Source organism: Alligator mississippiensis, chromosome 3 (assembly GCF_030867095.1).
Source record: "Alligator mississippiensis isolate rAllMis1 chromosome 3, rAllMis1, whole genome shotgun sequence".
Lineage (NCBI taxonomy): Eukaryota > Metazoa > Chordata > Crocodylia > Alligatoridae > Alligator > Alligator mississippiensis.
Window position 1 is genome coordinate 87,953,030 of NC_081826.1, and position 15,659 is coordinate 87,968,688.

The 15,659-nt window shown below is 42.1% G+C and overlaps 1 protein-coding gene across 4 annotated transcripts in view; it reads right to left on the reverse strand.

Annotated features, from left to right (window-relative positions):
- MIB1 (MIB E3 ubiquitin protein ligase 1) overlaps positions 1 to 819 on the reverse strand; it is a 122,299-nt gene extending 121,480 nt beyond the window's left edge. For 2 of the 4 annotated variants that reach the window (XM_019487062.2, XM_014595220.3), the window contains exon 1: positions 526 to 818. In XM_019487062.2, the coding sequence (XP_019342607.1) occupies positions 526 to 754 (229 nt within the window). In that variant the 5' untranslated portion in view covers positions 755 to 818. Of the gene's footprint in view, positions 1 to 525 lie in introns of all 4 variants that reach the window. The other 2 variants (XM_006268396.4, XM_019487066.2) reach the window with 2 other exon arrangements.
- Between the last annotated feature and the right edge of the window lie 14,840 nt (positions 820 to 15,659).

Sequence of the window (15,659 nt, forward strand, 5' to 3'; positions counted from 1 at the left end):
GGGAAACAGTGGCTTTTCCCTTTCAGGATGGCAGTTTCAGCCTGCAAAGAGCTGCCACATGCACACCCCATACTGCCCCACACAATGGGGGGTGGGGGCAGTGGGTCAGGAGCGGGGAGCACTGGGTTGCAACTGAGCCATCAATGTTTACAAGTGGGACCTGGTCCAAAAATACTCATGGCCTGGAACTATACGGTCCTCCCCCTACCCCCACCACATCCACGAGGACCCATCCTCCAGGCTCAGACACCCCCAACCACTGCCAGGCAGCAGACTTCATTACAGGCAGCCCCAACCCCCACCCCAGAAACCCGGTTTGGGGTGCCCGGTTCTTCGGGCAGATGCGATACCTTTCATGACACCGACCAACCAGCTGGAAAAAAATGGTTCTCTACAAGCCTTCAGCACAAGCGCCCTTTACTTAGGGGAGAAACGTGCCAAGCAAAAAATAAGAGGGGTGCGTTTTTTTTCAAAGGAGACAAACACGCCCCCCCACACTTTCCCTCCCTCTCCCCCCCCACTCACCGGTGGGCGCGCTGTCGAGGACGCGCAGGTCGTAGGCCCCAGAGCAGCGGTAGTTGGCGGCCGTGCCGTTGTCCCACACCACCACCACCTCCTCGGGGCTCTCGAAGCTGCGCACGGTGCCCGCGTGGCCCTCGCCGCCGTCCTGCTTCCCCCACTTCCAGTCGGGGCCGCGCACCACGCGCGCCCCCACCCCCTCCACCATCACGCGGTTGTTGCGCGAGCTGCTCATCGCGGCGCGGGGCAGCGGCACCCCGACCTGCGCGGATCCCCCCACCCACCCCCGGCTCGAGGCCCCGCGGCAGCTCCCCGGCCCTGGCCCCGCCGCTACATCCGGGACCCGCGCGGGCCGGATCCGGGAAGCCGGGGGAGGGGCAGGAGCCGCTTTCCTCAGTCCTAGCCAATGCGCATGCGCTGCCCTCAGTTCTGACCAGACTGAAGGGGAGGGCGGCGCCCCCTGCTGGGCCCGGCCCGCCCTGCGCCGGGCGGGAGGCCGAATCGTGCCCACAGCGGCTGCTGACCCGCACAGCCCCCGGCGGAGGGGAAACTAGTGGTTGTGTGTGACACCGAGTGGACGAACGCGTGTGTATCCGTCCGTCCACAAGGGCACGGACCCACACACACTGTAGTCCACAGAGTAACAGACACGCAGGCACGTGGCAGTGGACTCGTGTGTGTTACACTAAATGAACACGCACACGTGATACTCCATGGACCAACGTGTGTGTATGTGACAGCGGACAAAAATGTGTTGTGTGTATGACAGTGCACTGAGTAGCTCACAAACACATGTATGCACACACACACTGGTCCATGGAGTATCTCACACACACACACATACTGTCACATGCACACAGTCCACCGAGTGTCACACACATACAAGTGAGTCCAGTGTCTCACGCACCTTAGTCCACTGAGCATCACACGCACCTTAGTCCACTGTCTCACACCCACCCACATTAGTCCACCAAACATCACCCACAGCCACACACAGACACTTTAGTCCACTGAGCATCTCACACATGTTAGTCCACTAACACACACATTTGTCCACTATCACACACACATCCAGTGTCACTCACACACACATTAGTCCAGTCACTCATGTACATGTTCACTGTCTCTCTCTCTCACACAGTCACTCCACACAGTCCACTGTCACTCACACAGATATAGTCCACTATGTCACACATGTACATTACTCCAGTGCCACACACAAGCACATGCATTAGTCCACTGTCTCTCACACACACACGTACATACATACATTAGTCCACTGATTATGACAAACACACATTGTTAGTTCATTCTCACTCAGTCACACCCATATTAGTCCACTGAGTCTCAAGCAGGGTGTTAGGGTGCCCTGGGCTCCTATCAAGAGGCCATGCTATGTTAGCTCTCTTAGGGGGTTGCGCATGATTCATAAGAAATAACTAGGATTTTCAACTAGGAATCCAAGGTGTTTAAAATACTTTGCCCTGCTGAGGTCTGAGTCCTTCACAACAGAAGAGTTGCTCAGAATTTTTCCATAGTCAAAAAAGGAGGGAGAACTAAGAGCTGGTGTGTTTCAAGAGGGGCCTTGAGTCTATTGAGGGGCATTGCAAGTACGAAGAGGTTGAGAACCACTGGGTTAGTCCATAAAATGCGCATGTACCCTGTTGTCTGCTATGCAGACAGGCAGACAGCTGCCAGTACATCTTCTGCTGCCAACAGGATGTTTGCTGTTGCAGCAGGGTATGAGCCTTCCTCTGAGGATGGAGTGTGCTTCCCCCCCCCTTTTTTTTTTTCTTACCAAGACAAAAATAATATCAAAATCCATCAAAACACCAACAATACCTGTAGAGAATAAGTATCCCCAGCACCAGACTTGTTAGGAGTACTGCTCCTGGCAGACATCCACATGTCAACCAGCAAAGTCAGAGGTAAGTAGGAGGATTAAGTAAGGGCATGGAGAAAACACCAAAAAAGATTTTTAAAGATATAAAAAAAAAAAATGAAGAGGGTGAAGAGGGGATGGACATAATTTTGTAGGGAAGTGCTTCAGACCTAACAATGCATAACCACCCAAAAAGGGTAGTTAAAAGTAAGCCCAGGCTCCATTTGGGATGGAAAAAAGGGACACAGAAAAAATTGGACTGAAAAATGGTTGCTAATGGAGATCCTCAAGGATTGGCTGAGGGACAGATCTTATTTAATATTTTCATAAAAGGCCTTAAAAGAAAAGGTGTAAATGTTCTAATGATCAATGCAAAAAGCCATGTCAAAAGTCAGGTGGAGTTAGAGCCTACCAAGGAAATTAAAAGGAAGACCGAAACATTCTTTAGACATATAAATAAAAAATGACTTCATGGAGGCACCATGAACGGAGAATAGGATTGAAAATCAAGGTATGGCCTAAAAAATAAATGAATGCTTTACCTTGGTTTCCAATAAGGAATAAGATGTAGAACATGGAACAGGATGACTAGTAAGAATGAATGTGTGAACTGTATCCAAGGGGGAACCAAAATTCAAAGACTTTAATGTGTTCAAGTCAAGCAGACTGGATAGACTCCATCCCAGGAAACTGAACCTCCCCCCTTCCATATGTGAAATTGTAATTCGCAGCAAAAGTAGGGTAAACAGTGGTCCTTTAACCTTGCATGTTCCCCCACATACATCTTGCCCCTTGCTCCCAACCCTTGCTGCTCATTAGTAGAGGACCCCACACTCCATCCTGATGAGCAAGGAAGCTAAAACCAGAGTTTTAAACCTGACATGGTTTTTGCCTCCCTGCCAGTCAGCAGCAAACAGCAGGGCCACCCTGGGCCCCTCAGCCAATCAGTGGTGGGAGGCAAAAATGACACCATATTTTAAATCACAGTTTTTGCCTCCCTGCTGATCAGGAGTGAGCCACAAGCAGGACCCCTCCACCAAACAGCAGGCGGGGGCATGGGGCACAGGAGAACCTGCAAGATTAAAAGAGCCACAGCTCTCTTCACTTCCACCATGAATTTGGCAGGTCCCTACTCACGCTGTGATGCATAAGAGTAAATGCATCATCTGTTTGAGGAAAGGAAAAAAATATGACTTAAGTAACTAGGGCTCCATTAGAGTAAATTCACTAGTATGCAAGACTTTTTAAAAAGTTATAATTCAAGACATGAAGGCAAATGGGAAATGGTATAAAAGGCAAAATAGTTTTTACCAAAAGTAGGTTGTGTCAGAAGAATGCAATAAATTTGATAAAACAACTGACTTCCTAAAACAAGGAAATGTGGTGTGTTTCAGCTCTCTGGACTTCTACAAAACATTCAGTCTGGTACCACAGAAAATGACTAGTTCTACTGCAGAAGATGAGGGTTCACTCACTGAAGAACCATAAGGAACTGGCTATAAAGGAAACAATAGGTCCCCATTGAGGTTGTGCTAAAAGAGGACCTACTGAGCTGAAGGGAGGTAGCTAGGGGAGTTCCTCAAGGATTGGTCATGGGGCTATTATTTAACATTTTCATTAAAAGCTGTTGTACAAAATGTGCCAAGGATATTTATTGGTAGCATAAAGTTGTGGCATGAAAGATCTTTATCAACACAGGCAAGGATCATTCAAAAAGAACTGGATGACTTTGTGGCCTGGAGAAACAGAAACTGGCTTAAATCTAATAGTATGAAATGTAATGTCATGCATTTGGGAACTAATACCAAGAATTTCCAGGTTGGGAACTCATCAGCTGGAAACAATGTCATAGGAGAAAACCAGGTTGTGTACTAATCAATTACAGGATCATCATGAGCCACCAAAGTGATGCCACCATAAACAGGACTAGATTAACACATAGGCAAACTAGGCACATGTCTAGGGCCCTAAGTGAAAAAAGGCCCAGTTGTGCTTATTTTATGTATTATAATTATTGAGTGAAAAAGTAATAAGTATACAGTATCAAGTAGGGACCTATGTGTTTGTTTGCCTGGGGCCCATTAAAGGGTTAATCTGGCCCTGACCATAACAAAAGTGAATACTGGGTTGTATTATGTGAGGCTTTTCTAGTGGAAACAGAACAGTATTAATACCATGCCACAACATTGTGATGAGACTTCATCTGCAATACTGTGTACAAATTTGTTCATCCACATTTAAGAAAGATGAACTGAAATAGATGCAGAGGTCTACTATGATGATGAAGGAAATGCAGGTGTCTATACATTACATGTATAACACAATTACTGAGTTAATTGTGCAATTAAATTTAGACCAGCTACAGGTACAAACTAACTAACATGCCATTAAAGGTCCAATCTACTATAAAGATCCAACTCACTGGAAAATGTTTAATAACTTTTATAGCTGGCTTTTATCAAGCCTTCATTTGCACTTGAGGGGACTCTCCCTCCCAGCAGCACCTTGTAGCTGCAGCCACTGGGTCCTGCTTGCTGGGTCTAGGGCAATCCTAGGTTCTCTCTGTACCAGCAATAAGGCATGTGACGCTAGATCCCACAAGCATGCACATGTGGCATGGCAGAAGGCACAACCGTGTGGATTGTGCATCAAATCCTATCACACCTTCACCCGAATGTATAAAAGGTTCTGCAGAATCTACCTTTTGGGAGAAAACTAAAAGTACTTGGCTTCTTTAACCTAGCAAGACAGAGGCTTGGAGAGTATAAAACACTACACTATGAAGGGTGAAGAGCTACTTAGTCACTAAAGAACACTATAGGCACATGAACAAGTAGGTATTAAACTGGCCAGAGATAAATTAGCTTGGAAAATACAAAACATGGGATGAAAACAGAAGACAGAAAGAATGAGACCATTAAGTGTATTTAGCTAAAAAATGTTCACATGACATAAGCTTGGAGAATATGGTTTTATCTGACTCAGTTATGACTCAAGCAACAAGAACTGTTCCACACAAACCACAGACTTAAACAGTTGTGCTTGGTATATTGCCTTGTTCCTCCCAGTAGTGTATCACTTTACCACAGCTTTAATTTTGAACCTATAACAGAATTTCTGCATCTACTTAGGACCAAAATTCCTCTTTCAACTGATTACTGAGTAGTGCTCCATGGCCGTAGAACCCTGCTGCTTCTTTATGGCTTGAGAACTGAAGGAGTAGTTGAGCAGGTTTTTCAATAAGACATGTGCTATGGAGTTCTGCAGAAGGTGGAATTATGTACATGACAAGAGACTAAAAGCAACAGAACAATTGTATTCATGATCCCTACGTAGGTGGAGATGTAGCAGACATTTCTGCAGGTCAGGACTTATCAAGCATGTATAGAAGTATTTCAGGCCCTGTATGGAAAGGACCCTCCTTCTCCATCTTCCTCCCATAGAGATACCTTGCCCAACTTCTACTTTTTTGCACAGAGATGCAGAATATGGCTCTTAGCAAGCTATTTCACTCTAAATATTGATTCTATACCTACTGTGTATAGAATCAAAGTACAAGAACTTATTCCATTTTAAATGTTTTCCTTGTTGTTCTCAACCATCCTTAATACTATTGGACATGTTTATCTTCTATGTTAATAAATTTAAGCTTTTAATGGAGAGAAGCAATTAAGCAGGCAAAAAAAATACCACCTCATAGTAAAGAAAATGACCTAGAAAAGGAAGCTGTGCTTCCCACCTGTCTCAGGTATTACTACATGTCTCTGCCCCTGCTTCCCCCCCCCATCTTTGAGTGGCTACTCATATAGCTGGAAAAGCTTACGGAAGCATCTCCTAATATTTTTGTTCCATACCACTCTCTCATGGTATGTATAGCATACAACCACAATATAGACATATAGCTTCCAAACTATCATAGTATTAATTTACTTAGCAACTTTTTCTTAACCCATATTAAGACTACAGAATGATAGCCTAGGAGGAAGAGTTTCTTCTCTTTAACATGAAATTGTTCATCTTTACCATGAAATTACTCTGTGTGCAGTCACTCCATGTCTGTGTCAGAGTTCTTTTTCTGCAGTAGAAGTAGCAAAAAAGAGCTATGACATCAGAAAAGTATGTAATGGTTGAGCAGATTTCCTTGCAAATTGCCTTTGCATGGTCAATTTATTAAACTTATGCAAGTCACTGCAAAGGTATTGAGCCAGAACTAGGCAGATTTACAAGTCGTAACTGCCAGCTTCCTAAAACATTCTCTCTTTGCCACTGGATGCGTTTGCACCCAAGGGGCTGTTGATAAGCCCTTGGAATTTTCTTACCTGTCATTGTCTACTGTTCAGAAATGTGATAGAAATGGATACTTGTCAATAACCATCTAAGAAGAACAGAAAGCAATAATTTTCTAAAATTATTCCTTGAGTTACTGCTACAAGGGTCTTCATTTTCTTTTCCTGGGTGAGATCTTTGAAATAAAAGGTGCGATTTCTAAGCCTCTCTCTATTGTTTCCCCACACTTATTGGGCTCATATGATTAAATTGCAGTTTATAAAGATATATTGTGGTTTTAAAACATGAAACAGCCATGATATGCAACTCCTATAGACACAAGGGGTCTATTTGTGTATAGAATTGTATGGGTTGCAACAAATGTGAGAAACTTTCAGTAGCAGTGAGGGAAAGGACAGACCTGCATAGAGACCCAATGCCAGTAACAAAGTTTTACAAGCACAAATGGTCTCATCCTATGAAACATAGCTATCAGTACTAACAATTAGAAATAGAATGAGAGCTACTTCAATGTTTTTCCTTACGGCTTCATTGTTTCACCCAATCCCAGTCTAAACAAAATGCAAATGCTAAAATATCTATGCAAATGCTACATTAGTCACTTCCTCTTTCTGGTCACATCAGGCTCATATTTATCCTTATGTTCAAGGTTCATAGACTCTCAAAAGGTCTGGAACTTCAAGGGTCATTATTCCAATCTCTTACACAAATACAGGATATGCTATTCTATTCTTAAACCATGATAGACAAAAGCTTATCCAGCTGCTTTGTAAAAAACCTCCATAGGAAAAGTTTGCACAAATTCTCCAGGTAGCTTGTTTTGGAGTTTTAATCTAAAAGTACTTTGCTTTAGTTTAAACCTATTGTTTCATGTTTTACGCTCCAGGCAAGGGACAACAGTTCTTCTTCATGGCAGATCCGCTCTTCACTTCCCTTTCTCTAAACTAAACATACCTAATTGTCTGAACCGGTCTTCCTATAGCTTGCACATCAACCCTTTTATCATATTTGTTGCTTGGGTCTGTATCTGCACCAGTTTCTCTATATCATTCTTAAGATGTGGAGTTAAATCCATACATTACTCCAGTTAGGCCCAAACTGCTCATAATAGTCTAGCCCATAACTTCATCCTGTTTGCATCTCTGTTTTGCTTCCATTTATTGAGTTGTAGGTGCCATACAAGAAATCCAACATCTCTTGTATAAGAGAAGCATCATTTAAAATTATTATTTAATAGAGTGACTGCTATTAGTTATCAAAATAAAAAATTAGCTTGTGCATTGGGACTGTGTGCTCCGAGTGAAATCTCTAGATTTCCACATTAACATTTTACAAAGAAAGGGTGATAAGCCTTGTTTGTAAGTTGTAATCAAGCTTGAATGTTAGAGAATACCTATAAAAACAGTTGTTACAATTTTGCAGACATTTGGCCTAAAGTCACCAAAATCAATTACTACTGTAAAGTAGCCATACTGAATTAGCCTGAGAAGTCACAGCCTGAAGTGGGACAAACTATAACACTTTGTGCATCCCCACTTGTAAAGCAAAACCACCCAGAAAATCTTGAGGATGTGTGTTGACTCTAGAAGGTTAAACATTGCCTTGCAAGTACCCAGAACTGCTTAACCAGTTTGTGTGTCAGTATGTGGTTTAGCTTTGCTTAGAAAAATCTGGTGATAGAAGCTGCCCCATCAGATCACTCAGTTTTAAGCTTTGCATCTAATCATAACTCTCCAACTTATCATTATTCTTGGCCCCTCCTCTTAGGCCATCTATTTTTATTTGGCTTCCTTCTGTGCATATCTTTTAACTACTGCTAAAAGCAGCATGTGCTCAGTAACAAGAAGCCTACTATGAAGTCAATTAAATACAATGAACAGTGAGCATGACTATAACACACATGGCCTATATAGGGGAAACATGCTGATGGATACCTTTGTTTGGTTTTTTTATTTATTTTTACAAGTTATTAAAAATACACTTTTCACCCTAGACTTGCAGAGCTACACAGATTAAGCACTCTTGTTTTACCAAGACTTCCTACCACAGAAACAGTTGCATATATAAAAAAAAAAAAATAGCTCCATTTATTAAACGTTTAAACATGCATGAACTTCCCATAAAAAACAAGCTTTTACAGAAGTAGTCTTCTTCATACAGAATCCCATGAAAAACCTGTTACCTCAGTAACCACCTGAAACTGTCTGCCCCTCCCATCAGTCCTGTTGGTTTAGTGAAACAAAAGTGTCCATGACTTTTTCCTCCACTTCTCTGCCTCTTCCTCTAGCATCTCTTCCTTGTCCCAATCGATGCAGTATTTAAGTTCATGCAGCCCCAGCTTCAAGCACTCTATTTCAGTGAAAGCCAGCCCCTTACAACCCTGGTTTCTTACTTTCCATAAATTAGTTTTTAACAGGTATTAATGAAACCCTTAATGCCCTTTCTTCTGTTCCCTTTGGTAGGAGTCCATATAGTACTGTCTCCCATGCCAATGACAGCTTTATTTTGGTTACACTCAAAGTGGCAGACTCTCCCACACCCTTTGCATATGTACACTCCAAAAATTAATTCTTTCCTGCACCTCTCCTTCAGTCACCCCTGTTGCTTCTCCATACTCCAATGTATGCTTTAGCACCCTTTCCATCAAAAGCCTCTTTAGCTTACTAAATTTATATCATCCATGTATAATAGAAAAGGACTAGTTCAGATGCTGTGATGAGAACAGGATACTAAGGTCAAGCAGAGGGAAGGACACAGGGAATATCTAGTCAAATATTATTAGGGAGAAATGCATCAGATTTTGTGAATGCCATACACTTTCAGTGAGACCAAACTAGCCATGTTAACTCTTTGTGGGTACCTGCAAAGTCAAGTTTAAAGCAAGAGGCTATGCTAATGCTATGCAAGGAAAAGAGGTTATGTAGCATATTCTAGTGGAATCAACCACATCCAGATATAGGAAAGATTTCAAAATGTGCAGTTATGACCAAACATTTGCTGCATGACTGAAAGAGTACTAGTCCAATGGAACCTTTTCCGAGTACATGGGATTACAAACAGCATGTTCTAATATATCAAATTACATTGCATCTCAACCTAAGCATGGCCAAAGTACAGTTTCTCTTCCCCAGCTCTGTGGAATAATGTTAATCTATGCTGGAAGGTTATACCTGTCCATTTAGTGAAAACAGTAAAGCAAAAAAAAAAAAAAAAAAAAATCACATTAGTAGAATTTTTTTTCTTTTAAAACTAATTGGACTGGAAGAAGAGACATCAGCTAGTAATGCAGAGATGCTCATGTCCATCTCTCATTGAATAAGTACCAAACCACTAAATGAACAAGCAAGTGTGCTTTCTTCACCAGACTTTACATTTCAAATCCTATTCCTGGCCATCTGTAATCCAGTCTTAACTAGTGATGCCCCAAGCCAAACACCACATAAGCAGTTTCTTTCCTGTCTTTTCCAGGGGACAACTCATAGGGTTAAAGTGAAGCACCAGCTTAAGTCCTTTGTAAGCCCTACAGGAATCCCTAAAGCAACAGGAGACTGCTCTCAGCTGAGAGCCCTGTAACCCACTGAACAGAAACATCTGGCAGTTTGGGTAAAAGGAAACTGGCCTTCTAGCTATAAGCAGATCACCCAGCCAGTTACCTCCCATTTGGTATTTGTGTTAGATTCTTTTGAAGGTGAACAGAGGCAGGCAATTATTTTGGGCAGAGGGCCCCTTACTAAGTTTTGGCAAGCCATTGAGGGCCACATGACAGGCAGCCAGGGGCAGATAAATATTAAAGTTTTCAAAATGTTTTAGGGGTCCCATGGGCAGGCTGCATTTTGCCCACCCCTGGTGTAGAACTTTGCACTTGTCAGCACCAAATTTAATTCTGTTGGATCTTGATAAATTGGAAAGTTAAGCTAGGAACTTCTGAATTCTACTTCTACCCTCCAATATATTTGTATTTTCTGTGGACATGCTCAGGAAGCTACTGCATCATTCTAGTAACGAGTAAACATGTTAAATAGCACTGGATCTGACAGACCCCCACGGATGCCCATTCAAAGCCTCACACATCATTCTAAAAATGCTCTATTTATAATAATCTTGTCTCAACAATCACAACCAAAAGGTAATCTGTCTTTGGGCAGATGCAATATCTTTTATTAGACCAACAAAAGATAATAAAACATACCACATGTACCCAAATAACTTTGCCTGCTTATGTCCTTAAACCAACACAGCTACAACCAACAGCCCTGTCTACTTTGTAGTAATTTTATCAAAGCCCACATTTCCTCAATCAGCTTGTGAGAAGGATGTGGGACTTTATCAAAAGCCTTACTGAAATCCAACAAGACTAAACACCCTGAGTCTGCAATGCCCTTTATCCACCCAATTAATGATTCTGTCAAAGGATATTAAGTTGTTTTGGCATGACTCATTCTTACCAAGTACCTGCTGGCTGCTCATGATCAGCCTTTCCTCCTCCAGATGATTACAAATAGACTTCTTCATAATCTGCTGCAGTTCCTGAAGTCAGGTTGACTGGTGAATAGTTCTCCAGGTCCTCCTTTTTGACTTTTTAAAGAAAGGCACTATGTCCCATTTCCAGTCTTCTAGGACCTTGCCCATCTACCAAAACTTCCTAATATTACTGTCAAGATCCCTTCTACAGTTCATCAGGCCCTGATGACTAAATTAAAAGTTTTGACATTTTCACTATAATGACCCTCACTCTTTTCCCTTACTTGCCTAGTAACTTTTCTTAGTAGTCTGGCTGCATGCAAAGATCAAGGCAAAATAGTTGTTAAGCAGCTCCATTTTTGGGGACAATCTGTTAATAGCTTCTTAGCCTTGGACCCACTGCTTTCATTCTTGATCGATGTACCTGTATTTACAGAACCCCTTCTTGTCCTTGCATCTGGGAAGAGAAGCCAATATTTCCCCCCATCCCTTTCTTCCCCGATTTTATCCCTGCAAGTTCCTGCTATTTTGACTCCAAGATGAACACAACAACTCCAAGATCAGCCAGCAGTGTAATGAGGCTATCAACAAGGCCAATCACACCTTGTCATGCATTAGCAAGTGCATGATAAATAGAACAAAGGAGGTGATGCTCCCCCTCTATGCAGCACTGGTCAGGCTGCAGTTGGAGTACTGTGTCCAGTTCTGGGCACCACACTTCAGGGGGGACACAGAATCTGGAGAGGGTCTAGAGGAGGGCCACTTGCATGATTAGTGGCCTTCATGATAGACCCTACAGGGGGAGGTTGAGACAGCTGAGGGGAGATCTTGTGGCCACCTATAAATTAGGGGAGGTCAACATGGAATAGGAGACATACAGTTTACTAGGGCACCCCAGGGAGTGACTGTGAATAACAGGTGTAAACTAGTTGAGAGTGGATTTAGGTTAGATATTAGGAAGAAATGTTTCACAGTAAGGGTGGCCAGGATCTGGAATGGGCTTCCAAGAGAGGTGGTGCTATCACCTAGCTTGGAGGTCTTCAAGAGGCAGCTAGATAATCACCTGGCTGGGGTCATCTGACCTTGGTCCTCTTTCCTGCCAGGGGCAGGGGGTTGGACACAATGATCCATTGTGGTCCCTTCCAACTCTACAATCTATGAATCTGTTGTACACTTCCTCAGTGAGATTTGAACATCTTTCTAGTACCTATATGTTTTTCATTTGATTTGAGGCATCCAAGGACCTCCTTGTGCAGTCACACTGGTCTGCTATTATTCCTGCATTGCCATTGTGTCTTATTTTTTAAGTTTCTAATACCACTTTGGGGAAGACCTAGCCAGGCCAAAGTAAAGTTGCAATCTCTCTCTCAGGACCAGATTATCTTCTAGTTCTACCCACCATGACTTGCATGTTAAGCAAGGAATCAAATGAATAGTCCTGGGAGACAAGGCCAATGTTAATTCATGCAACTTAGAAGTATGGCTCCTTTACACAGGGCTCCACCAGCCCCATCCCCTCTCCTTACCACATAAGATGTCCCTGCATTGATCTCATTAGGTCTCCTCCATGGGAGTCAGATTCTCTATGATGCCTTGCTTGAACTCCAGAAAGCCAGTTTCTGGTTGTCTGCCTCTTGTCCCATTCTCCACCTCATGGGTTACAAATAAACAGTCATAAGCTGCCCTCCCCACCCCCTTACCTTTACAGGAACAGTCTTGGGACAATGCCCCAAACTCACAGTTTAGATCTGCCTCTTCCTCTCTCAGGCCTGCAGAATGAAGTCTTGCAGCCACCTGACTCAAGCTCACTGGTTCAGCTGTGGTAGCTTCCCACTGCCCCTGCTCTTCAGGCAAGTCCATCAGCCACAAACCACTGCAGCAGCTCCATTCCCCACAAAGCATCCCAGGATCTCCCTCCCCTCACTGGAGGAGAGCTGAGTGCTCCATCAGCTCTCTTAAATTCCCACACTGATCTGCTGTGTGTACAGTGGTAGCATCCCATTCACTGCTTTGCCAGTGTTCTCAGCTGATGGCATTAAATTAGCATCCAGGGATTTCTGTGAGCTTTTTCCTCCATCTGGGCTCACCATGTCATTTCCCCCATCCAGGCTCTCTGCCATGGTAAGTTTCTTTTGTTCTTTTGGCATCTTGTGACAGGGTAGGCTTACTGCCCCATCTCTCACATCCATTAGAAACAGCCAGCCATCCTGACCCCCTTATCCTTCAGTTCATCCTTCCATGGAACCTTCCCTACTATTTCCCTTAACTGGATGAAATCCACCCTTTGATATCCCTTAGCTTTGTTAAACCCATGCCTTCCCTCATCTTTGAACGATGAATTCAGTCATGTCATGATCACTTACTCCAAAATTTCTTACTCCCCTCCCATCCTCAATCATTTTGTCCTTACTGGTCAGAACAAGATCCACTAGTTATATCTTCAGCTTTCTAGAATAGAATGCTGTCTTCCCCATAAGTTAGGAACTTGCTCAATATTTCCCAGGATATTAAATTAATAAATTAGTTACTCAACATTAACTATGCAACAATATGTTAATAAATAAAGACACTGTACCACATTAAATTAGCCATCACATCAATTAAAATTAATTAGAAAGACCAAATAAGTTTCAAGAACACACCATCCTTTGAAATGGCAATATGGTATTTAAAAGAAAATCCAAGTCCTAAAAACAGAATGAATGGTAGATACCCAGGACAGCCACATGTTAAACCAAAATATAAACACATACTTCATTCAGCAAAATCATAATTACTTTTCTATATAAGTGATGGAATATTATAGCCCATGGACTTTCTGTACTTCCCCCTGCTTATCATTACCAAGTATCCAATTAATAGATTAAGTTCTAGCTTGACTCCTGCCCATATTGCATTTTTTCCTGCAACAGTTCACAATGCTACCACCATTACCAATACCATGCCAACAGAAAAGAATTACTCGTTGTTTATTTACACTGAAAAATAAAAGTTCCCATCTAAGACCAGGCTCTAATTGCAATAGTATTTATATTAAATAATTAATTGCTTGCAAGGAGCTCAGTCAGCCACAGAGAGAACAGTTTGTCACCTTAATTTTGTATCATACTATTTAAAATTTAGTTTCTGATCTATGACCATTCCATTATTTTTATATAAAAATAAAGACACCTACAAGGGTGTCCTTAATTCAAATGATATTTTCAAATTAAACATTAGCAGTTCATTCAAATAACTTTGCTTGGCAGGCTACATCAAAAACTAAACTGTTTAGGACAGGCTTAGAACAACCTTGTACTTCACAGCTGCTAGATTCTGCTAATGGCAGGAGGCCTCCTGCAGTGCTATTAGCCCAAAGTGAGGGTGGGGGGAAATCTATCTCCATGAAACCCAGTCAACTTGAAAATACCTCTGCAAAACTAAAATCATAAATTTCTTAGGTTTAGGTTCCTGCACATTGTTATTTAAGTTACAAAGAGTTCTAGAAAAAAAAATCATAGGTACAAGTTCCATGTTTAACCAAGACAGACTTAACCTATATTGGTAGTATTTACTTTTCTATGGGGAGCGCTTTGTACAGTAAGGATATAGTCATCCTCTGTCACAATGTCATACTCCTCACTGCAGTATCTCCTGTAGGTGGTAATTCCCATCTGCAGGGGAAAAAAATGGAAGGCTGTTCTCTGTCTGTCAAAGAACTTATTTTTTAAATGTTTTCTACACTCCATGGACACTTGGGATCATAACCATAAATGATTTCTAGTAAGCTTATATTTTCAAGGTGTAATGAAGTGTCAGGTGTTAACTCTTAAATGGACAGAGCCTTTAATCAAATGATTTAGTACACAACCAACAAACACCTATTTTTTTTCCAGAGATTTTTCATTGCCCTGTAATACCAAACTTGGAATATTTATATGTACTTCAGGATCAACATTATAATTCTGCTTAGTGAGTTCTTGCACTGATCAATTCCATGGATCAAATGCATCACAGCTATTACTAGTTGCATCTTGGGTCTCCTTGAAACAATGCAAGTGCCATGTCAGGACTAAGACTGCAAGTACATTACACAAGATAAAATCTGCCCTTACACTTGAGACTTAATACAAGTTGATAGTTTGTATAACGTGCCATACCAAAAAATGAATACCCCCTTCCTGATAGATTATTTCACCAGTTTGTCATTGCATTATTCTCAAATAATGATCAATATTTAGAATTATTTTATTATTTTTTGTTTATATCCTATTCTGTCTGAAAGGCTTGGAGTGGATATTATCATCACCCATCTTATTGATGAGATGCAAAAGCAAAGAATAGAAGAGTAATATCTGTAACACAGGAGGCTACTACATTTTTAGTAATACCTTGATACCAACTAGAGTAGGACTGAGACTTGCTGAGATTGCTCACATGAGATAACCAGCTTTCAGCTGGCCTCATCCTTCATTGCAATAACACCTGGCAAGTGAGACATTTCATGACAATAAGATGAGGCACAGATATT